The sequence below is a fragment of the Euleptes europaea genome, chromosome 1 (assembly GCF_029931775.1).
Source record: "Euleptes europaea isolate rEulEur1 chromosome 1, rEulEur1.hap1, whole genome shotgun sequence".
NCBI lineage: Eukaryota > Metazoa > Chordata > Lepidosauria > Squamata > Sphaerodactylidae > Euleptes > Euleptes europaea.
This window is the reverse complement of record NC_079312.1, coordinates 61,431,444-61,453,629: the sequence shown is the minus strand read 5'-3', so window position 1 is coordinate 61,453,629 and position 22,186 is coordinate 61,431,444. Positions and strand designations below refer to the sequence as shown.

At 49.8% G+C, this 22,186-nt stretch overlaps 1 protein-coding gene across 1 annotated transcript; it reads right to left on the bottom strand.

Annotated features, from left to right (window-relative positions):
• Nucleotides 1-354: 354 nt before the first annotated feature.
• On the bottom strand, nucleotides 355-20,681 carry WNT5A (Wnt family member 5A). Its single transcript, XM_056859188.1, has 5 exons — nucleotides 20,668-20,681; nucleotides 15,228-15,361; nucleotides 13,837-14,102; nucleotides 9,335-9,627; nucleotides 355-936 (listed from the first exon to the last, which is right to left on the bottom strand). The coding sequence occupies exons 1-5, from the start codon at nucleotides 20,671-20,673 to the stop codon at nucleotides 478-480; spliced, it is 1,158 nt and encodes a 385-aa protein (XP_056715166.1). The 5' UTR covers nucleotides 20,674-20,681; the 3' UTR covers nucleotides 355-477.
• Between the last annotated feature and the right edge of the window lie 1,505 nt (nucleotides 20,682-22,186).

Here is a 22,186-nt window from a genome sequence, read left to right as displayed (position 1 = left end):
ACATACCCATCAGTGTTGCATCTGACTGTTCTCATTATTTTTGGTCACTAAAGCTAAGAAGAAACACCATGTGCAGATCTGTATGACACCAAATCCATATGGACCATGCTCTGATCCCAAGCAAACACCTTAACTACTGCGCACAGTACATACCATGTACTGTGTTATTCATGAGGCTATAGGAGGATAGGCTGAATTTCCCTTTAACTACTCTATTTTTATTTTAAGTCTTAATTCTGGTTGTGTAAAATAAATATTCTCTCAGGTTCTCCCCCATTGTTTCAAAAAATATAAAACTATGCATAGTCTGAGCTGGGTGCAGCAACATTTCCCATCATTTCTTTTTGTAAAAAAAAGTTTTTTAATATATAAACAAGGAAAGCAACCCATTGGGCTCTATAAATAAGAGCGGAAAATCATCTCGGGACAGCGCCCCCTGCTGGTAGACCGGAAGAGCTCCTCCCGCCCATCCCCCACCTATTTGCATACAAACTGGTCCACAATTTCTGTGCACTTCTTGCATTTCACATAGCAGCACCAATGGAACTTGCAGTGGCAGCGTTCTGTCTGCACTGTCTTGAACTGGTCGTAGCCTCGCCCGCAGCACATGAGTTCGCAGCCATCCATGCCTTCGGAAGTCTTATTGCAGAGCCGGCCCTGCGTGCCCAGGGAGCCGGTGCTCTCGTTGCGCACGCAGTAGTCTGGGCTGGGGTCAATGTACACAAGGTCATAGATGGTTGGGGCATTGAAGCGGCTGTTCACCTGCACCAGCTTGCCCCGGGCGTTGAGTTTCATAGCTGCCGCGCTGTCGTATTTCTCCTTCAGAGCATCGCCGACTTTGCGAAAGTCGGCCAACTGTAGCCAACAGGTCTTCAGACTGCAGGAACCAGACACACCATGACATTTACAGGCCACGTCTGCCAAGCTATACACCGTCTAAAGGAGACAGAGAGAGAGAAGGTCAGTACAAGTGTTGCAAAACATACTGGGCCTCGACCATAACAGTGAACAACTTTGACATGGCCTTCCCAACAGTAAGCCATCACAGTCTACAGCAGGGGTGTCAAACTCAATTGTTATGAGGGCTGAATATGACATAAATGTCACTTGGCCGGGCTATGCCTTGCCAGCCCAGATCGAGCATGGGGGGACTGGCTGCCTCGGGGGCTGGATAAGAGCTCTCAGGGGGTCGGATCTGGCCCTCGGGCCTTATGTTTGACACCCCTGGACTACAGCATGTCCTTCCCTATCTCACGTGGTAACTTTTCTGAAATGCACGGAGGCTTAGCAATGTGAAGTGGTGCTTGTGGTGAGGGAATCTGTTACCTTTACAAGTACGGGTCACTTGCCTTCAGCTGTCAGCTGATGCGTGGCAGGTGCAGGATGCCCTGCAGAAAGAGGAACCTCTGAATGGTCTGCTTGTTAATGTTTTCAGGATTACTCAGTTGAATTGTCAATAAAAGTTGCCCAAGACAAAAAGATGTCTGTCTTGTATCTTTTATCTCCCAGGTTAGTGGTGAACCCTTCCTTGTAGTACATCAGTTAATCAAAATGAGTTACTTTCTCCAGTCATGAGGACAATTTGCATGTCATGTATACATCAAAACAGAATCATGCTTATTTTGCAGTCCTCCTGGTGTTCTTAGAGCTGGTATTGTCCCCATTGGAGGGTGCCCTAAGTTGCTGTGTGGAAAGCTTTTTACTCCCAATGGCTAAGGTTGCCAACCTCCAGGTAGTTAATCAATGCAGGGCAATCACAATGGCTATTAATCAAAACCAATGATAACAATATTCTTAAAGGTTTAGTTTCTTATTCGTCCTTTGTTCCTTCACAAAGATACAAAATATGCATAAACAGTACAACAGAAAATCAAAACAGGCTTCCGGTAATTCTCCTGTTTCATATAAACTTTCATCAGTTGGTAAGTATAATTTCATAAATTATAGTTCATTAATCCTTTGTTTCTTCTTTTTTTCAGATACTTTGCTGAAGAGTTATTGAGGATTGTTCGTGCACAATGGCGATCCCACGTTGTATCTCTAAATAAAATATTTTTTCAAAAGCTATCATTGGAACTCATTATATAATTATAAAAATATTCAGCACATCCACATAATATGAATATAATTATACTCACAGACTACTTTTCCACGTCTTTCATATATTCAATTCTACCATTCTTATGGTGAGTGTTCTTATATCATGGTGGGATAGAGTGGAAAGAGAGGGTGCGATATTTATTGAAAACGCTCCTATACGGCGTTAAGCAGCAAAACTCACAAAAAGGCAGAGTAGTCGCATGCCGAGTTCAATCCATTGGGGGCCATAGTATTAAACATGGTAATAAAGTGAGCTTCTCTCTGAAGAAGAATCCTATCTATATTTTCCCTATTGAACCGTTTCTTCTTGTATTGCCATAAAGCAAAAAACCGCAAGTCGGTGTCATTATGTTTTGCCTGCTTAAAGTGCGCTACGACCGGAGCCTCTAACACGGAGTTCCGTATCCTCGATCGGTGCTCTCCGATCCGTATTTTCAGGGATCGACTCGTTTTGCCTATGTACATCAATTCGCAAGAACATAGGACGGCGTAAATCACGTTTTCTGAGGAACAATCCGTACATGACTTGATTTCAAATTTAAAGCCTGTTTTGACATAAGTAAAACTCTTAACAGGGAGCGCGTATGGGCACATCGTACAAGATCCACACCGATAATGGCCCCTCCTAGTAGTTATAATGGGCCGATCAATTCTATCGGTGTGTACAAGTTGATCCTTAAGGGACATGGTTCTTCTGTACCCTAACAGGGGTGGTTCAGAGCAGTCAGGCAAAGTGGCAATCATGTGCCAATGTTTATAAATAATTTTCCGAATGCCACCCACTAAGGGAGTGTACTGAAAAGATGAGGTTATTTTGGATATTGGTCTCTTAGAACGGGTAAACATCTGTTTCCGTACCTGTACATCCGCCCGTTTTTTAGCCGAGTCAATCAGAGTTATAGGATACCCCCTTCTCATGAGGGCACCTTTTAAGGAAGAGGCAGCAACATCAAAATCCTTAGTATTAGTTGAGTTTCTTTTAAGCCTCAACATTTGGCTATATGGTAAATTCCGCTTCAGATGGCCTGGATGGTTAGAGTCAAAGTGTAAAAGGGCAATTCTGTCCATTGGTTTTTTATACGGAGATACCGAAATTACACCATCAACACTCTTATGTACATTAATATCCAAAAAAATAATACAATTAGGATGACTTTTAGACTCAAATTTGATGTTGGGATCCACATGATTAAGTTTTTCAAACATCATATTGTAATTATTATAACCTCCAGGTAGTGGCTGGAGATCTCCTGCTATTACAATTGATCTCCAGCCGATAGAGATCAGTTCACCTGGAGAAAATGGCCGCTTTGGCATTTGGACTCTATGGCATTGAAGTTCCTCACCTCCCCAAACCCCACTCTCCTCAGGCTCTGCCCCCAAAATCTCCAGGTATTTCCAAACCCGGAGCTGGCAACCCTACCAATGGCTCACCACGTGAATTGGGCCACTTTCCATTTTCCCCTCCTCCCCTGGCATTTGGATTAGCAAAAAGGAGGGAAGGACACACCATAGCAGGACACACGTCTTTGCACACAGAAAATCCAAGCTCAGTCCTGACTATCATCAGTTAGAAGGCTCACAGGGGATGTCCCCTAACCCTGCTATAGGGTAAGTGGACCTATGCTCTTTGACGACCCTTATATCATATTTAAACTTGATGTGCCCATGCAGGTGAGCAGTTTGAATTTGGCAGCTCCCCATGTGGTGATGGCTACCACCTGAAGAAATTTAAAGTAGCTTCCCTGTGTCGCTGCAACATCTACAGTGAGTGAAATAGGGCTGGGAGGCTGACTGAAATGGCCTCTGTTTTCTCACGTCATCGTTTCTGGGTCTTCACTGAAGAAATCCCCCCAAAGCTCTTAACAAAACTTCTAATGAACATATGGGACTACTGCATATTCTAGCTGCCTGGTTCATACTGACACAGATCTGCTTCCACTGCTAAAATTAATGGACCAGCTTTTGCAAAGAAAGCCCTCCACCACCTGTCAACCATATAGGCTGCTCTTACATTCAGACCTTGTGAGCTGTGGTTATGGCTAGCAAAATAAGGATACAAACATGCAGAGTGGTAAGCTGCAGTACTGCAGTCCAAGCTCTGCTCACGACCTGAGTTCGATCCCAATAGAAGTTGGTTTCAGGTAGCCGGCTCAAGGTTGACTCAGCCTTCCAGCCTTCCAAGGTCAGTAAAATGAGTACCCAGCTTGCTGGGGGTAAAGGGAAGATGACTGGGGAAGGCACTGGCAAACAACACAGTCTGCCTAGGAAACGTCAGGATGTGACGTCACCCCATGGGTCAGTAATGACCCAGTGCTTGCACAGGGGACTACCTTTGCCTTTACATGCATATGTATGCACACATACTCCAGCATGCTCCCAATATCTTATGCTGAAATCAACCTGGTTAGTTGCAAATGTTCCACATGATTTCTGAGTTACTTTGCTACAACAAATTAATGCTGCTACCCTTTTGGAATTATCTGAAAGGTGTCAGGTCCGTTTAACTCCTGGCTGATATAATCAAGCCTACAGATGAATTCTTATTCAAAAATTTCAGACATGGCTCTTCTGTTGATGTTCCTTTGTTAAAGAATGGTCAGTTTCAGATCAGCATTTTTAGTTATATCTGTATTTATTTCTGTAGCAGTGTCACCAAACACAGAAAACCAGCGTAATGCAGAGGATAGTGTCAGACTAGGAGCTTTGAGACCTGAGTTCAAAGCCCTACTTTGCTGGTGCAGGGCTGTCTGCGAGGGTTGGCTAATACTAAATAACCATAACCAGAAGTCAATGAAAGCAATACAATTTATTTGAAAGAAGAAGAAGAGCTCTTTCAGTCCTCTCTGGACCAGGTCCATCCAGAACAAAAGCCGGCAATGGACTGAAGCCTCTCCGAGCTGGCTTCTCTTTTTATGCTGATCCGACGGACCATTCTAGCTCTGCCCCCACCTGTCCCAACTGTCAACCGCCTCATTGCCTCCCCTTGCTCAGGGAGAGAGCTGATTGGCCGCCAGGCAGCAGCCCACCGAGCCCCCTGCCCAGCACAAAATAGCCACCTTCCCGCCTGGCTCCAGCAAATCTGGCTCCATGTGAGCCTGGAACCATTGATTTGCCACGAAATTCACTGGGGGGACCCTGGTCCAGTCCAGTCTCTCAGCCTAACCTGCCTCATAGGGTTGTTGTGAAGACAGCATGGGGAAAGGGTACTATATATGCTGCTATGAGCTCCTTGGAAGAAGGGAAAGCTAAAAATACCAGAGACATCACCCAAATTTCATGGCATTTTAACCCCAGTGTTCTGTTGTTTTCTCCTCTCTTTGCAGAATGCATGTATTCTGATGGCTGAAAATCTATTCCGTGCATCTGATTAAGCAGGCTCACAAAAGCATATGCTTCAATAACTCTGTTAGTCTTCAAAGAGCCACTAGACCTCTTTTGTTCTTGATCTCAAAACCTCGTTTCTGGCTCTAGTATGGAATGGGGGGATCAGTGCAGCATATTCCCAAAGGCCAGACTAAAGTTGCTGTTGACCAAGTAATAAATAAGGATGCTGAAGAAGTCTTGCAATGGGAGGGAGGATACAGAAATGATCCCACCCCGATGAGAAACACCCAACTGACTGTAATCCAAGCCAAGATCCCTTTCAATTTTGGTTCAGCTCATGAATAAAGCTTGGCTCCATTCCAAACAGCCCTAGCCCATTCCTGTCCTCCAAGCTTTATTTCCAGTAGCACGATGGGCAGGGCCACAAAGGGACGGGCTGTTCCTTGAATTTCCATTAGAGCCTAAATCCTTTTTTGCTTTTTTGCCATCAAGTCACAGCTGATTTATGGCAACCCTGTAGGGTTTTCAAGGCCAGAGATATTCAGGGATAGTTTGCCATTGCCTGCCTCTGCATAGCAATACTGGACTTCCTTGGTGGTCTCCCATCCAAGTACTGATCAGAGCTGACCCTACATAGCTTCCTAGATCTGAAAGATCAGTCTAGTCTGGGCTATTCCGGTCAGGGACCCAAATCCTTACTAACAGGTATTTCCCAATGCTCTAGGTTCCTGGGACTTTCAACTTGCTAGGATTTCTGGACCCTTACTAAGACCGCCCCAAAGCCCTGTCACCTTGGTGTAGTGGTTAAGACCGGTGGTTTGGAGCAGCGGACTCTAATACAGAGAACTGGGTTGGATTCCCCACTCCTCCACATGAGCGGGGGGGGGGCCTAATCTTGTGAACCGGATTGGTTTCCCCACTCCTCCACATAAAGCCAGCTGGGTGACCTTGGGCTAGTCACAGGTCTCTTAGAGCTCTCTCAGCCCCACCTGCCTCACAGGGTGCCTGTTATGGGGAGGGGAAGGGAAGGTGATTGTAAGCCGGTTTGATGCTTCCTTAAGTGGTAGAGAAAGTCAGCATATTAAAAAACCCTGTTCTTCTTCCCTAATTTTTGACTGCAGCATCCACAAAACAAGATTCTGTTTCCCTGTCATTGCCACCCAAATGCACAGGCATTTCCACTGAAGAGTCTACACAGGAATTCCTCTTCTTCTTCAAATTATAATTCCTAGAGTGTTTTTTTCTTCTTTTTTCTTTTTTATTCTTTTTTTTTGCGCCAGGAAGCATGGTGAGGGTTTGGGGATCAAAGGATCAGCTGTCCTTTTGTGTCACCTTTCCCTCCTTTTCTGCTACTGGAAAGTAAATTTGGGGGAAAGAAAGGGACCCAACAAACAGGATGTCCAGCCCTTGTCACATTCCTGATGATATCAGGGTGTCACAAAACTAGGCCTGGAGCTCAGAATGGAAGGAACTTTAACGTGATAAACATTCAGATGTAACCTGAACTGACTCCACATTAGCTCTATTAAAGAGAAACTCATTCTGAATTGAGATGTGAAAATACTGCCAGTAATAAATCATGGCCAGTGAAAGGGAGAAGAAAAAAGGGAGAGGAAGGTAAGTTGCCTGCTGGCTTTCGGGCGATTTCTTTGGTTCTCTTTTGTAAGGGAAATGTGTCCCTTTTAAAATACTACTTCCTGAGCTATTGAAAGGCTGGCATAAAAATAATTTAAAAACACAACCCAGCCAAAAAAAAAAATCATGACTAAGTCCCAGTGAAATCAATGTCATGAAACTCGATCCCTGTTAACTTTTGTGGAATTGAGCCTGTCAACTGGGATTCAGAATGGCATCACTTATGTTATTTGGTGTGTATACTGTTTTCTACCAGAGTTTTATCTTTCAAAATTATCCCTCTTGAACCCTCCAATTTTTTCTTTAACCTCCAAATTAAAAAAAAAAAAAAAACCAGGGCCTAATCCAGGCACATTTAAATGCTACCGACTTCAGACAGAAAGATCAAAGCTGACACTTAAATTTGCTTCCTATGAAATAAATGGCTGTTAAAAGCGTGTAATATTGGTTGACTCATACTTTCAGATTGGGGGGGGGGTTAGGCAGAACAGGGATTTGAGGGAAGATTCAAGGGGGGATGGTCTCCATGCACAAGTGGCAATTTCCCTTAGAACTGCCATTTTATGTAATTCCAGACATGTTAGGTTTTTAAAAATAAAAAATCTCAAGGGCAGTTACAGAGCAGTGTATGGGAGGGAAGCTATAGCTGAAACATTCCAGAAAGAGAAATGGGTCTGTGTACAACCCGTAGACCCCAGCCACAGAAGTCCCCGTTTATCTTTCTAACAAGCTATGAATAAATCATTTTTGACCAGTCACGCAGTTGACCGGCCTGCCAATACTAGGCCTGCATTAGCGATTGGCATTTTCTTTTCCCTCTCTCCTCCAAGAAAGGCGGGCAGCCCCAACAGCAGACTTCCCACTCTTGGTGCAGAGGTCCCTCCCAGACCAAGCTTCAAGCACGGCAGAGAGACTCCAACCAAGCTAGAAAAAACCCCAAACACCTCTGGGTGAGGGACAGACCTACGTCGCAATATCCTCTTTGTGAAGCCTTGGCAAAGAGGCCTTGATAATTTACCCGGTATAAATAGACATGAGTCAATGTTGACACAGCTCCAAAAATCCTGGGGTCTGACACATTAGGTGGATGCTAAATGCCACTTCCACCCAGCATTAAAAGGGGGAAGGGAGTTCAAACTCTGCCAAATGGCATGGCAGGAAGGGAGCTCAAAGGGGGCAGGGGAGTGAGGAACCACTCTAAGGCTATGTAGGCAACTGTGATAAGTCATTTTTCTTCTGTCGGGGCAGCAAATTGGCCTTTCCATTGCTTTCAGATGCCTTCTTCTCACATTTAAATGCTATTAATTTTCAATTATCCTTCATCCTAATTCACCTTGAAACACAAGTGTAAAGTCTCCAGCCGACTACTCTTGGCACCGTCAATTCTAGGAAAATAATGACTTTGGCTCCCTCACTTCAGAGCAATAAAAAAAAAGTTTACACTCCTTCGTTTTCAAAGATTTTGAGGATTAAAAAAGCCATAAAAACCAAACTTCCACCGCAGAAGAACATGTTTTCTAATAATATAGCGAAAGACTTTTTTCACAGCCTCACAAGTAGGGTTGCCAACCTCCAGGTACTAGCTGGAAATCTCCTGCTATTACAACTTATCTCCAGCCGATAGAGATCAGTTCATCTGGAGAAAATGGCCGCTTTGGCAATTGGATTCTATGGTATTAAAATCCCTCCCCTCTCCAAACCCCGCCCTAATCAGGCTCCACCCAAAAAAATCTCCCACCAGTGGCAAAGAGGAACCTGGCAACCCTACTCACAAGGAAGAAGGCGCATAGCCCCCCCCCCCGCAGAAAGGTTTTACTCTGGGAATTATGGTGCTTCGTTGTCCTTCTCCAAAGAAAACTGGATTGGCTGGAAACATAAACCCATAAAATCCTACTCTGCATAAAATTCACTGTACTTTCAACAGTTTTACTAGAGCCTCCTGAAGTGGAAAGGTGTCCTTTGGACCCATGTGGAGGAAGGAAAGCCCATGGCCCTTGTATGGCCACAAGCTCATTCTCTTCCTTCCATTGCCTCCCTCTCTCATTTGAATTGAATAATATTTCTCTTCTGCGCCTAAAGAGAAGCAATATTTCTGAGCTCAGCCATCGTCTCACATGAAAATAACTGGAACAAAAATTCAATTTGCCGAACCAACAGGCACAATTTTCAGAAAATATATTCAAGAAACAAAATGGTACTTGGAACCCACGCTTCTGGCCTTCAGGTAAGAGGAAACAGCAGGGGGTGGGGGAGATTCTGTTTGGCTACTTACTCTTCTCCCCGCCTCATTGTTATGCAGGTTCATCAAAATCCTGGAACTCTCGTAAGATCCTTTCTGATATATTCTCTCTCGCTCGCGGGCATCCACAAACTCCTTGGCAAAGCGGTAGCCGTAGTCAATGTTGTCCCCACAGCCACCCCACAGCCAGTCCCGAGGTAAATCTTTCGGTCGGGCAGCCCTGCTGCAACCACAGGAGGAGAGCTCCCCCTCTCGGCAGGCCCGGCTCATTGCATTGACCACTCCAGCAGCGCTGACAGCATAAGTGAAGGCAGTCTCCCTGCTGCCTGCAAGGAGGGGAAAAAAAAGATTTACCATTCAGCACAGGGTTAGAGATAGAGATCTATATATACATTACGTTATGCCCCCCACCCCAAAACCCATGAGTCATGTACTTTAAAAAAAAAAGTGAATTGCAACAAGGTACAATCTTTCACCAGGATCTTTTCAGTATGAGATAAAGCTCAGATAGGAAAAACAGCAACACAACACTTTCGTTTGGGACCCCAGTCTTGAAACCAGCTGCTCAAAGAAATCTGCCATCTTGAAGTAAGCTAATCAATCTAATAAGAAAGGTTCTGTCACAGGAGAAGCATCTGGCCTGACCATCTCTTCCATAAGCGACAGAGGAAAACGAGATAAGGTTTCTTTAAAATGTGCTCTGTATACAATGATCATATTTGAAAAGCAGGAAGCATTTTGTATTTATTGATTGATTTGTAATTTTCAGGTAGTTTTCCCTGGGAGGTTTTGTTTGATGAACAGATTATGGTAGTTCTTATGGGACTGCTTGGAAGGAAATTCATTTGTTAATACATTACCTCATCCCACTTTACCCAGGTAGAATTCAGCTAGACAAACTTCATTTGACAGGAAAAGAGAGCACCACCTTAACAGCTGGAATACATTTTACCAAAGTAGAAGTTTGCTTCTGGTCTCCTGGAAACTCACATTTCCAGTTCTCCAAGAAAGGAAACCAACATTATGGTCCCAATCCTCACTCCCCTTCACAGCAGGAATTCCCAAAGAATCAAGGTAAAGCTATTTTAAGGTTAACTTCAAGAGAATCTCCCTAAGGTTCTAAAAGCCAGTGAGTTTTACAATCATAATCCTGAGAGACACTTTTTATCAAGCAGCCCTTTTTTTTAAGACAATTATACATACTAACTCATTCCACTGACCAAGCAGGCAGCTTCAGAAAAGATTTGCTACAAGTGATTCTACGAAATGAAACTGAAAGTCAGAGACCTCTTTAGAAGTGGATCAGACACCCAAAGGTACAACATGCCAAAGTCCGTAATATGCCAATTTCCAAGAAAGACCTATATCAATATAAGTCTTCCAAGTCTTGTGCTTATATTGGTCTGTTTGGCATATTTAGGTTTATTGTTTATGGGGCTACTTATTCTTTTTTTTAAAAATTGTTGGGAAATGTTGATTATATCATAAAACAAGACTCAAGTTATTCTCTGTTGTGCACATTATGGAAGAACTCCAAAATCTCCACTCCACTAGGATTTGCAATGAGACACATAAGAATTTTACCTCTCCCTAATCCACTTTTCCATATATTCAAGCAGAACACTACATTTAGAATAACCCCTTCCCCATTTGAGAATCAAATGTAGATAAAGGCAAAAAGATAGAAATGAGTGTACTCATAAAGGTAAACAGGTGGAAGAAGATGACTTGCTTGAGAGGACGTAGGAATCATTTGGGCAATTTTAGCCTAGGCCATGAAACTCATTTTCAGCGACAGGATAAGCCTATTTAAAGCCCATTTATTATTGCGAGCTGCCTTGAACCATGAGGAAAGGCGGGGTATCAATGTTTTAATAAATAAAATAATAATCATAAAACAAAGCAAGCTGTATCAACCTTGACATTAGCAAAAGCCTTGCTGCCTGCAGAATGTTGGCTGGTTTCGAACAGCCTCACTCTGTAAGAGGCATAAACCTTTCCCTATACCGTCGAAAAGAATTCCTAGGTATGTTTCTTGTGCCCATTTCCGGGAGGGGGGTGGGGGGTAAAAAGAAATATCTCCTCGCAATGACACCGTCTTTAGAGAAAGGCTTCCGAGCAAGCAAGAACGTCAGCTGACCTTTCTCCAAAGCGAATTTGGGCTGCCATTCTGCACAGAATCTAAGCTGCTGAAGTCCTGGGGCATTGATGGGATTTAAGCAGCCTTGGTTTTTCACAAGCTGTAACAATTGACTCCAAAACATGTTAAGATTCAAAGTCATATTTTCTCAGCCAAGCTCTCTTAACCCACGGCACAGATTCCACTGTTATAGCCAAGGTAGTAGAACTGTTCTCCCCCGGGAGGCCCAACCACAGACATTATATATATATATATAATCATTGCTTTGTTGCAGTTTATTGCTCTCTCTCCTTTCAGCAACACACATACATTCCTCCTGTTATGCAACTAGCTTTCCAAGAGCATACAGAAGCAAGGAAGCGGTACGTTTTATGGACACCAGTGATATTGTAGCTCACTGATTCACGTCCCACTGACCGTCCATGCCAAACCTTTCACTGATGTTCTCCAATCAGGATTACAACTCTAAGGGAATAAGTACAAAGATCCAGTTCTTGGCTGATGCTGATTCTGCTTGGGTACCATAACCACATTTTAATTAGCTATTTCAGCAACAATGTGTTGAATTCTTTTCTTTTTTTTAAGCAATTCAAGTATTGACATTTACCTATTGACGTCACTGGAATTTGCACATCAGCCTTAGCCTAAGATAATATATAGACTTTAGGATTTAGTATGCCAAGACAAGCCTGAAACTCCTGACAGTTTTTAGCAATTCTATCAGCAATTAATAAATAAATCATGAAGACTCAGGGCCTATCCAGCACGGTCTTCTATCAGAACTGCACTCAGCAGCGGATTTATAGCCATTCAAAGTGTGTGCAAGTCAGAGGCAGGGATCTGAAACAAAATCTTGTCCCCCTTTCAAGAGAAACATCAACCAATCAAGTACAAAAATAGGCCCTGCTATGAAACGACACACACTTTTTTGCAATGAATATACCCTTTCCAGAATCTTTCCGTGCGGATTGAGCTCACTTCTATTTTCAATTAATTTGTGGCTGATTACCCTCCTAAATCAGCTCAAACAAATACAGATGTGTTATGGAGAGGAAGTTACAGCCTGAAACTAATGGGGACCAGTTCTAATACTTCGACAGCCATGGCAATTTAGACATCACCCGAGTGCCACTTCTGCACGCTTGCACATAGCTGAGCAGTATAAATCCTAAGGTTTATGAGAAGCTGCTAGCGGCTTCAGAAGCTGGTGTGTTAAGATTTCAATTATGTAATGCCTCTGCCGTTGTTTGTTTTGGGTCTTCAGAACAGGCCCATAGCAATCAATCCGTATTGTTTGTTCCACAGCATCTGTAACCCAAGACTGCAGGAAAACACTGAAGTCACGAAGCAAGTGTTTCCATTTATTGCCATTTTATAAAAAGGCATTGACAACATTTAATCTGAGATGTTATAAAGCTTATTTTTACATAAAAGTAACTCCCAGAGTCAATGTGACTTAACAGCATCCCTTCAAGCCACGCAGAAGCCAACTCAATTCATAAATGAAGTTACCTTTAATCTAATTTTAAGCTCATTCCAATCCTTTCCTATCGCGTTTCAAAAAGAAGAGTTTCAGAATTAGATTTAGCTCTTTGCATTCTGAGCTACTAGTCCCAAGCTATGAGCTGTTCATTTTCCAAAAGTTTGTTAGAACGGAGGGAACTGCAGATTTAGAGGCAGGGATATTGTTATTATAACTGGAGAGCAACCCCTTGAGATCAGAGTGATCAGTGGGTGCCTCTCACTAAAAGGGGAAAGAGTCCTTAAATTGTACACAGGGGTAAAGTGTTCGTGCTACCGTGAGTTTCCCAGCACAAGTCAGAACACAAGAATAGGAAAGATCCTCATGATAGCATTTTTAATTGGCAGTCATAATGACTTCGAGGCATGCAACCACCTACATATACACTTAATTTGGTGAGAAGCATACCGGTTGCAAGTGCCAACGTATTTCGCTACTCTCCTTATACCCAAATTCCTTCGCTGTGTGAAAGACTCTGTGCGAATGGACTGCATGTAAAAAAAATAATGGTTCAGAAGATACTGATGTGTGGCTAACTGGAGGCCAACCTGATTGTTCTACGGTTCTGGTATCCCAGACATGAAAATGACCCTGTATTGGCCAAGTGCCCCTCCTTCTATTTCTCTCACTCCTTTGAGATGTGACTCGATGTCGACCCACATTAAAGCAAACCGAGAAGCGCGGAATTCCCTTTCCCCATCACCAGCTGGCTCGCGCTGCTGCTGACTTCCCACTGGAGACCGTCCCTGGCGGAAGGCAGCAACGCTTTCCCTTCCTTGCCAGGTTTCAACAGCGCATAAGAAACCTGGCAAGACCTTTTTAACACAGAACATTAAGTAAATAACCGCACACATCTTCCAAGGCACTTCCTACCTATCTGCATGACTCTGCCAAAAACAGAGTTATTATCCACAGTGCTACAATTCCATCGTCTGTGGCGGAACTGATACTGGCATTCCTTAATCCCAGTCTTTGCTCCCTCTCCGATGTACTGCATGTGGTCCTGGTACAAGTGGCAGAGCTTCTTCTGTCCTTGGGAAAGCCCTGCCAGCTGGCTGCACAACGGCTGGGCTCCGATTATGTACACCTCTGGCATCTGAACAGGGTTCATGGGATTCATGTGGTTCATGCCCAGAGACCTGTGTAAAAAGAGAATTATATTAACAAGGCAAAGCCTCAAAATGCAGTTTATGGATTCGGCAAACACAAATCAGCGTGGAACTCAGATTCTAAACGTGGTTACGGGTTCTGCAAATGTGAATGCATGTGGGATTCAGCCTTAAACACATTTACTTGGAAGTAAATCAATGGTTGTGCTGGGGACAGCAGCCAAAATGTGGAAAGCCGGAGGGGTGGGGAGATCTTTAGCCTTGCCTAATGGTTGGAAAGTTAAAGCAAACCATATGCATGAAGTTATTGAGACAAGCATCAAATGAAAATTGCCATCTAAAGGTGATGCTTGCCTTCCTCCAGGACATCTTCCTCCTAACTATCAGGTTTGATATAATCCCTATACATTTTTATTTTAAGAAGATACAAGATGATCCCCCACAACCTTGTAGATCAATTCAGGCAGAAGATACTTCTCTATAATGTACCACAGTTCTTAAATACATACACATACACACACACACACACACAAAATGCCTTGAGAACTGACCTGAAACAGTTCACTCTGGCAATTGATAAAAATTGAAAACTTCCTGTGAAAGTGAGATGTGGCTGAAACAGGATTTCCAGACAAAGTGATTGTGTCAGAAAAGGCTGACATTTCAAATGCTCAGCCAAGAATCATTCACAAGTGAATCCAGATTTGTAAAAGGAAAAAGACAAAAAAGCCTTAACAAATCATGTTTTGTTAAAAAAGAAGGCAAGCAGAAAAGAAATCTTAGCTTATGATTTACTTTCCTTAATTTCTTTGAAACTAACATTACGAACAATCATAGCATATAACAACCACAAAAGTATGTTCCCATTTACTTTCTCTTGAATCCAGATGATGTAAGGGAGAATCATCTCACTACAAATTCACCTTCATTTTATTCATTCCAAACCAGGATTTAAATGACCACTCAAACATATTTCCCTAGGAGAGGAATATGGGGTTTCCTAGCCTGAGATTGATGGCGACTGTTTTTGCAAAAACAACTAAGGCCTTGTCCATCTTCAGTTTCTCTCCTCTTACAGAGTTCCATAAAGGAAACACATGTCCCTTGATGTGAAAGTCATGGACCCTACACACACACACATAAAGAAAAGCTTACCACCAAGAGCTGGCTTCTATCACCACTTGGACAAGCGAGGAGAAGATGGCCAGACCCAAGAAGAGGGACTTGGACGGCATTGCCCTGCCCAGCATCCACAACGCTCCACTTTGGGCCGAGGGTCCCATCGACTTCTAGAAGAGAGAAAGAGAAGGGGCGGACCTTTAGTGAGGGGCTCAGATCCTCTCCAGCCCTGGCTGCTTTGGGAAGCAGCTGCCTCCCCCCCCCCCCCGGAATGGCCGCACAGCAGGAAGAGACAGAGTCCCTTCCAGGCCAATCACTGGTCCAGGCCCACCAGGGGAACTCAGCCTTTTCCAGAAAGGCTGCAGGGTCGACCCCCCTCCTCCTCCCCCCCTCCAGAAAGCAGAGCCGTCGGGGCACCTTCGCGCTTGCTCTCTGGCCGGTCGCGGGAAGAGCAACCAGTGGGGAAAAGGAGCCGAGGCTCTGGGCGGCGGGCGTGTTCGAGGGGTGGGGAAGCCCAGAGAGAGGGGGGGGGAGAGAGAGAGAGAGAGAGAGAGAGAGAGAGAGAGAGAGAGAGAGAGAGAGAGAGAGAGAGAGAGAGAGAGAGAGAGGCGCAGCTGGAGCGCTCAGCTCCGAATTAACAACGCATTCATTCCTCTCTTCCCCCCCCCCCCCGTGCGCGCAATAATTATGGGAGCCGCTTCCAGATGGGAATCATCGCAAAGGATCTCGCTCTGGAAGGTGTTTGCGAGGCACGTTTTTCGCTGCCGGCGATCCGCCTCGCCCCTCCCCAGCGCCGCTCGTAAACTTCCCGGGCTCTTCCTTCCTCCCCCCTCCCTCCCCCCGGCGCGGGGACCAGGCGAGCCAAGGCGAGCCCTGCCTGCAGCGCGGATGCCCGCTGCCCCGCCGTCCAGGTAGGGGGGCGGCGGCGGGGGAAGGCCGTCTGGACCGCGGCAGGAATGGAAACCCCCCGCCTCGGCCTGGGGAGATTCAGCGGAGGGGGGCAAGGAGGGAGGGGGCGACCTGCGAGGGACGCGACGGGGCGGCCCGGAGGGAAGCGGGTTGGAAGCGGCCCCATTCGTTTGAGCGCAGCGTCTCCGCCCGGGCGCGCAGCCTTTTCCCTTGGCACTCCTCGGCTGGGGGGGGGGGGCGCGCCTAAGGGTTAGGCTGCTCTTTCCAAGAGCATAGTGGGGAGGGGCAGCTTCCTTCCTCCCTTCCCCCCCCCCCAATAATGGGCAAGGGAAGCGAAACCGGATGAGGAGAAACATCCCAAGGCGGACCTTTTCCACCCGCCGCCCCCCCCCCTTGCACAGAGACCCCAGAGACCCCTGCGATCGCGGAACACTTCGCCACCGAGAGGACTTTCTCTTCCACGCGACCCCGGGGTCCTTCTGCCTCTCTCCGCGGACTCGCTCCGGAGCCCAGACCCTCGGAGAGCGGCGGGCCAGTGCGGACGCGGGCTCGTGAAGACCGGAGGGGGGGAGCCGTCGAAGGCAAGGCGCGAAGGCTCTCCGGAGTTCAGCGCTTCGAGCGCCGCCGCCTTCCTTCGGGGCCAAGACGTGCTCGCGTTTCTCAGCACGTCGGGATACCGTGCTTGCAGGAACTCTTTCCCCGTCCCGTCCCCGGGGGGGTTTCGTTAGGTGGAAACGGCGGCTTTCAGGCCCGTAAGCGCGTTCATCCAAACGCGTCCCGCTCCGGTTCCGTCAGTGGACCCGCGCAGTTCAAGACCGTGGAGCGAGTTTCAGCCTTCCCTGCCGTCCACAGGGCACCGGGTGTGTGTATGAGTTGGGGGTTGCGATCTACCGTCCGGAGGGAGGCTTTATACACCCAACTCCTCTGGCCGATCAACTGGGTCCAGCGGGCCTGGGGTTTCAGTCTGGGATTCTTTGGTCTGCAGGGAATTGAACGCCCCGGGCGCAGAAAGCACGACGGGCGAAGGAGTCTCCGGCTCGTCCGAACAAAGAGACTCTTCCCCGGCCCCGACTCCCACGCCGGATCTTCGACGACTGGCAGCAGCTCATTCCGAAGCAAGCCGCCTTTGGTTTATACGGACTACCCGCTTCGTCCGACTGCCCGGAGCTCCAACGTCGGCGGCGGGAGCGATTGGCAGCCCCGAGGGCCTGGGCGCCTTGCCCCGAGGGCCCTGCGCTTCTCTGGTTTGAGCTGAAAAGCGCTGCCATTGAGCCGACGGGTGGGTCACTCAAACCAGCGAGCCGGCCCCTCGGCCGCCCCTGGAGTACCTCCGTAGAGAGGGGAGGAGGGCAGGTCATTCGGACACAGCGGAGCTCCGTTTGCTTTAACAAGCGCGAACGTGTGAAAGGGGGACGGGGGGGCTTTGAAGAAAGGGACAGAGCCTCAAGGGGGAAACTGAGGCCCGGCTCGAGGGGTGGACCCGGACAGAAATGCCTCTGACGCCGTCCGAGGATGCCTGGCACTGGGATGTTCTAGGCCGCAGCTCGGCCCCGGCCCCCCAGGGTTCCGCGCTGGCTCCGCGCCCCACCCCAAACAGGGCTGTTTCCCCTCCCCAGACAGCCAACGGAGTCCTGCAGAGCCCCCTCCCCAAACTCAGCACTCCCCGAGGCGGCAAACAGGCCGGAGGGCGGGTTTACTCTCCGGCCGGCGGTTGAGGGCCGCTCGGACTCCCCTTGCCAACCCAGGAGCTCCGCAGAGGACGGCGGCGAAGTCAGGCTCTGCCAAGCCGTCTAAGGGGCCACCGCGCAGGAAGCCCCGCCGCCCGGCCCAGAGGGCGTGAGAGAGGGAGGCCGGGATAGGCGAGCCGGGGTGGTCGGCCACCGGGAGGGCGCCCCTGGGCCACCGGGTCCTCACCTGGCCTCCGGCGTCTCCAACTCCTAGCCTCGGACCGGTCCCCCACCCGCCTCACGGGGACGAGCGATGCGGCACCCCACAGGGGGCCCGCGCCCAAGGAGACTGGGCGACCGGCCCGCCGACTCCATCGCATCCTGGGGGTTCTCCGAGGACCCTATGAGCGAAGGGGCAGCGGGCGCCAGGAGGGCCGTCGGGCGGACCCGGTCGTGGTTCGGCCAGCGTTTGGGGAGGGGGAGGAGGACGGAAACCACAAGGAAAGTTTTCGCATGGGGCGCGGCGCCGTCCCAAGTCTAGAGAGGCTCCAGCGCAAACCCACATTCCTCGGCCCAACACGTTTCGGTTTCAGCCCTGACCTGGGCGAGACCGGCCCGGTGCCGGATCCGCTTGGAAAGAAACCGGTGCGGGGAGACTCCAAAACATGAGGATTGGAGGAAGCAGCGGGATGGGAGCGACCCCCCACCCCACCAGATCAACTCTTTTGTGGGTCACATACTCTAAACTCACGGCTTTGGCAAACCGGCCGGGAAGGAGCGCGCCCGAACCTCACTCAGGCTGCCGGATCGAGACGCTTTAGGCTGGATCCGGGCGGGCTTTGTCTTTCGAATAAGACGCCTTTTAAAAAGAAAGTATCTTTAAAGGACGGGCTTTAAAAAAAAAAAAAAACAATGCCTGGCAAAGGCCATTTTCTTGTGGCCATCACGCGCCTCGGCCTTTTCAAAGTGGCTCGTTAGAAGGGGGGGGGGGGGGAACGTAACCGCCAGAGAAAGTTTTGTTGGGTTGGGGAGGAAGCGGCTGGGAAGCCAAGCGAACCCCGCCGCCCGGCTTAAGGGAGAAGCCGTTCTCCCGTTCCACCAACAGGGGGCAGCCTCCACCGCGAAACGCCGAGGCGCCGCGGAGACCTCCGACTTCACTCCGGTTCCTCTCTCCCCCCCCCCTTTGCTCTTTTTGTTGAACTATTTCTTGCGATCGCTCAAATCAGCCTCAACTAGAGAAAAGCCCCTAAAGGGAAGTCTCACGACAATGGACATTTTAGGCACTCGAAAGCAGCCTATTCCCTCTAGGGACCGCTCGAACTCACCGATGTCAAGCCGCCCCATACGGACGAAACCGTTTTAAGCGACGCTCGAAAAGAGCCCGTTTTCAAAGGCCATGCACGGGGCGGGGGGGTTGGCCTTGGATCTGCCGCTCTCTAGATGCACATTTCCCCCATCCGAATTCTCAAACCTCTGCGTGGGGGCTTATTGTTGACTTTTGAGAATTTGGATGGGGAAAATGTGCATCTAGAGAGCGGCAGATCCAAGGCCAACCCCCCCCCCCAATGCATAAATGGCCAAAGGTACAGAGCAGCCTTTGCAACGGCGCTGAAAACGAGCTCTTTTACAGACAGATCTTCCCCCCTCCTCGTCAGCCAGGGTGGCTTATCCGCCTGCGATCCGGAGTGGTTTCTCTCCCCCCCCCCTTATTAAACACAGGGGGTCTGGAAAGTTTGTAGGGGCATCTGGCTTTATGGCCGCGGTTTTAGTGCTAGCTCTGCCCTGGTTAAGCAGGCACGCAGGCGGCGAGAGCCCCCTAAGCTCCGGTGGGTTGTAAAAACGCAGGAACAATCGCGCAGCCTGGCCGGCTGGGCGGCTTTGGGGCCGCTGTTTGGCCATGAGCGAGTCCCGCCGCCTTCCCCCTGAGCTTGTGGGGGGGGGGGGGTTGGAAAGAAAGGAGGACAAAATCCTGCCAGCTTTTATGGGTTTCGGTTTAGAAACAAGGGAAGCCACTCATATAACCCCAGAAAGGGGGGGGAGGGAAGGGGGTGGACGGGACCTTGCCCCCCCTCCCCACGACCAAAGTGAATTAAAATCAGCCAGGATTTCCCGATTCCGCCCCGAAAAGAGATAACTTTCTGGGGGACGCTGAACTCTTCCCGACCCCGCGAGGGTAACTAAGTTAGCCCGCGACTGACAATTCAAAACAAACACGCACCCGTCTCCAACAAGGAGCCCGAAGAGCATCAAGGGGCAGCGGGGAGGGGGCGGCGGGGCCGCCCCTCGCCTTGGCCCACCCGAGCGGGGTCCTTTTAGAGACGCCAAGTGACAATCGGCAGGGACGGAGAAGCCCGTTTCGGGCGACCGGGGGGAGAGGGAAGGGAAGACATGAGCTTCGCCCGCCTTGGGATCCCCCTTTGTCCTTTTCACGTCGATTCCCACGTCTGTAGGGCGCCCGTGGAAGAGATGGGGCCCGGGCCCCATCTCTTCCACGGGCGCCCTACAGACGTGGGAATCGACGTGTAAAGGACAAAGGGGGATCCCAAGGCGGGCGAAGCTCATGTCCTCCCCTACACGCACACCACCTCGAAGCTCCAGGGGACGGAAGAGGTTGAAGCAATTCGGAGCAACAGGTTTGCAGGAGAGCAATGGGGGGACAGAGAGGGATGTTTGAAAAGCCTCTCGCGTCGGTTTCGCCTTCGCCGTCTGGAGAAACCTGACGCCGCAAGCGCCCCCCACCCCACCCCAAATCTCCAAGAAGCGAGTTTTCCAGCTCCCTCTTTCTGCTCGGTTTCCCCCGAGCCGACGTTGGGCGAAGCCGCCCGCCCGCCCCTCCCCGCCCGAGCCCCGGCCATCCCCCCCCCCTCGGCTCCAGCCCTCGGCTCCCCGGCCAGACTCACCTCCATTGTTGGGGAGGGGGGCACGGAGGCGGCGGGGGGGGGGAGCGGACTCAGGAGACCCAGTCGAGCGGAGCAGCCAAGTAATCCAAGCGCGGGAGCCCCGAGCCCAGGTCGACGCCGCCGCCTCCAAGAGGGCGGCCAGGCCGGCAGCTCCGGCGGCGGGGCGGAGAAGCCTCGTCGGCAAGGTCCATCCGCGGTGGCGACGAAGGCGGGGAGAGAGAGCGAGGGACGGACGGACGGACGGACGGACGGGGCGGGCGGCTCCAAGCTCCCGGCCGGGCTCTGCGGCTCAGCCCAGCCTAGGCGGTCGCCTCGCTCCTGCCGCCGCCGCCGCCGTCGATGCTCCTGCTGCCTACCCGCTGCCAGCGGGCGCCCCGGGCTGCCGAGCCGTGCCCGGGCTGGCTCCCTCCATTGCAAGCGAGCGGGACGGGCCGCTGCGGACCGGCGGGACGACTTCAGCGGCGGCCCCCGGCCATCGGCGGCAGTGGCGCGAAGCCCCGGCTACATGGCGCGCGGCGCGGCTGCCCTCCCGCCCTCCCTCCCTCCGCGCTCCGGCCAAGTGGGAGGAAAGCTGCCGAGTCCGGAGGCGAGCGGGGCCGGGGCGGGGGGGGGGGGAGGCCAGGGAGCCCGCGCTGCGCATGCGCCCCGCCTCCACCTATGGCAACCCAGAGCGAGGCTTGAACTAGCACCTCGGGCGGCAGCCTCGGCAGGCAGGCAGGCAGGCAGGCGGCGGGGAGGGGAGCCGGCGCGCCCGCCCCGCCCCGCCCGCCCCTCGACGACGCGCCCCAGGAATCGCGCCCGCGGCGTACTTAATCCGCGATCGCCGCCCCTCCTGCCGGCCTGGATCCTCGGAGAGAGCGAGCAGCGCCCTCTCGCTTTCGCCCGGCGTGGTTAATCCGGGATAGTCACCCCCGTTTGGGACTGCCTCGAAGGCGGGTTCGAAACGCCGCCCGATGCCACCAAGTCCTCCCTTAAACGCGGTGCTCATCCTCGCGGTGGTTTTGTTTATATAGTTCGATGGGGGGTGGGGGGTGTTTTTTTTTTAAAAAAATAATGGCATTACTATTCTGTGACGTGACTTTGGTTCTTGGATTGTCGCCTAACGCTCTTGGCAGGCAAGAGAACGACGGTCCACCTCAATCGACCGCATGGGCACAAACAACCCTTTACCTTTGTTCTTGTGTGTGTAAAGTGCAGTCAAGTCACAGCTGACTTATGGCGACCCCTTTTTTGGGGGGGGGTTCATGGCAAGAGACTAACAGAGGTGGTTTGCCAGTGCCTTCCTCTGCGCAGCAACCCTGGACTTCCTTGGTGGTCTCCCATCCAAATACTAACCAGGGCTGACCCTGCTTAGCTTCTGAGATCCCACGAGATCAGGCTAGCCTGGGCCATCCAGGTCAGGGCTACCTTTGTTCTTGCCCTATGTCTTTTTAAAATTAAGGCATACCTGGAACAACTATCCGTTTAATGTCCGCCGTCGAAGTCAGGTGTGGGCTAAAGAACTGATTGTGGATGTTGA

Bases quoted from the DNA above. Each gene is read 5' to 3' on its own strand.
- WNT5A (XM_056859188.1), bottom strand. The intron at 14,103-15,227 runs GTAAGCTTTTCT...CTTTTTACACAG, and splicing joins ATAGAAGCCAGCTCTTGGTG to GTCTCTGGGCATGAACCACA. The intron at 937-9,334 runs GTAAGTAGCCAA...TGTCTCCTTTAG, and splicing joins ACAATGAGGCGGGGAGAAGA to ACGGTGTATAGCTTGGCAGA.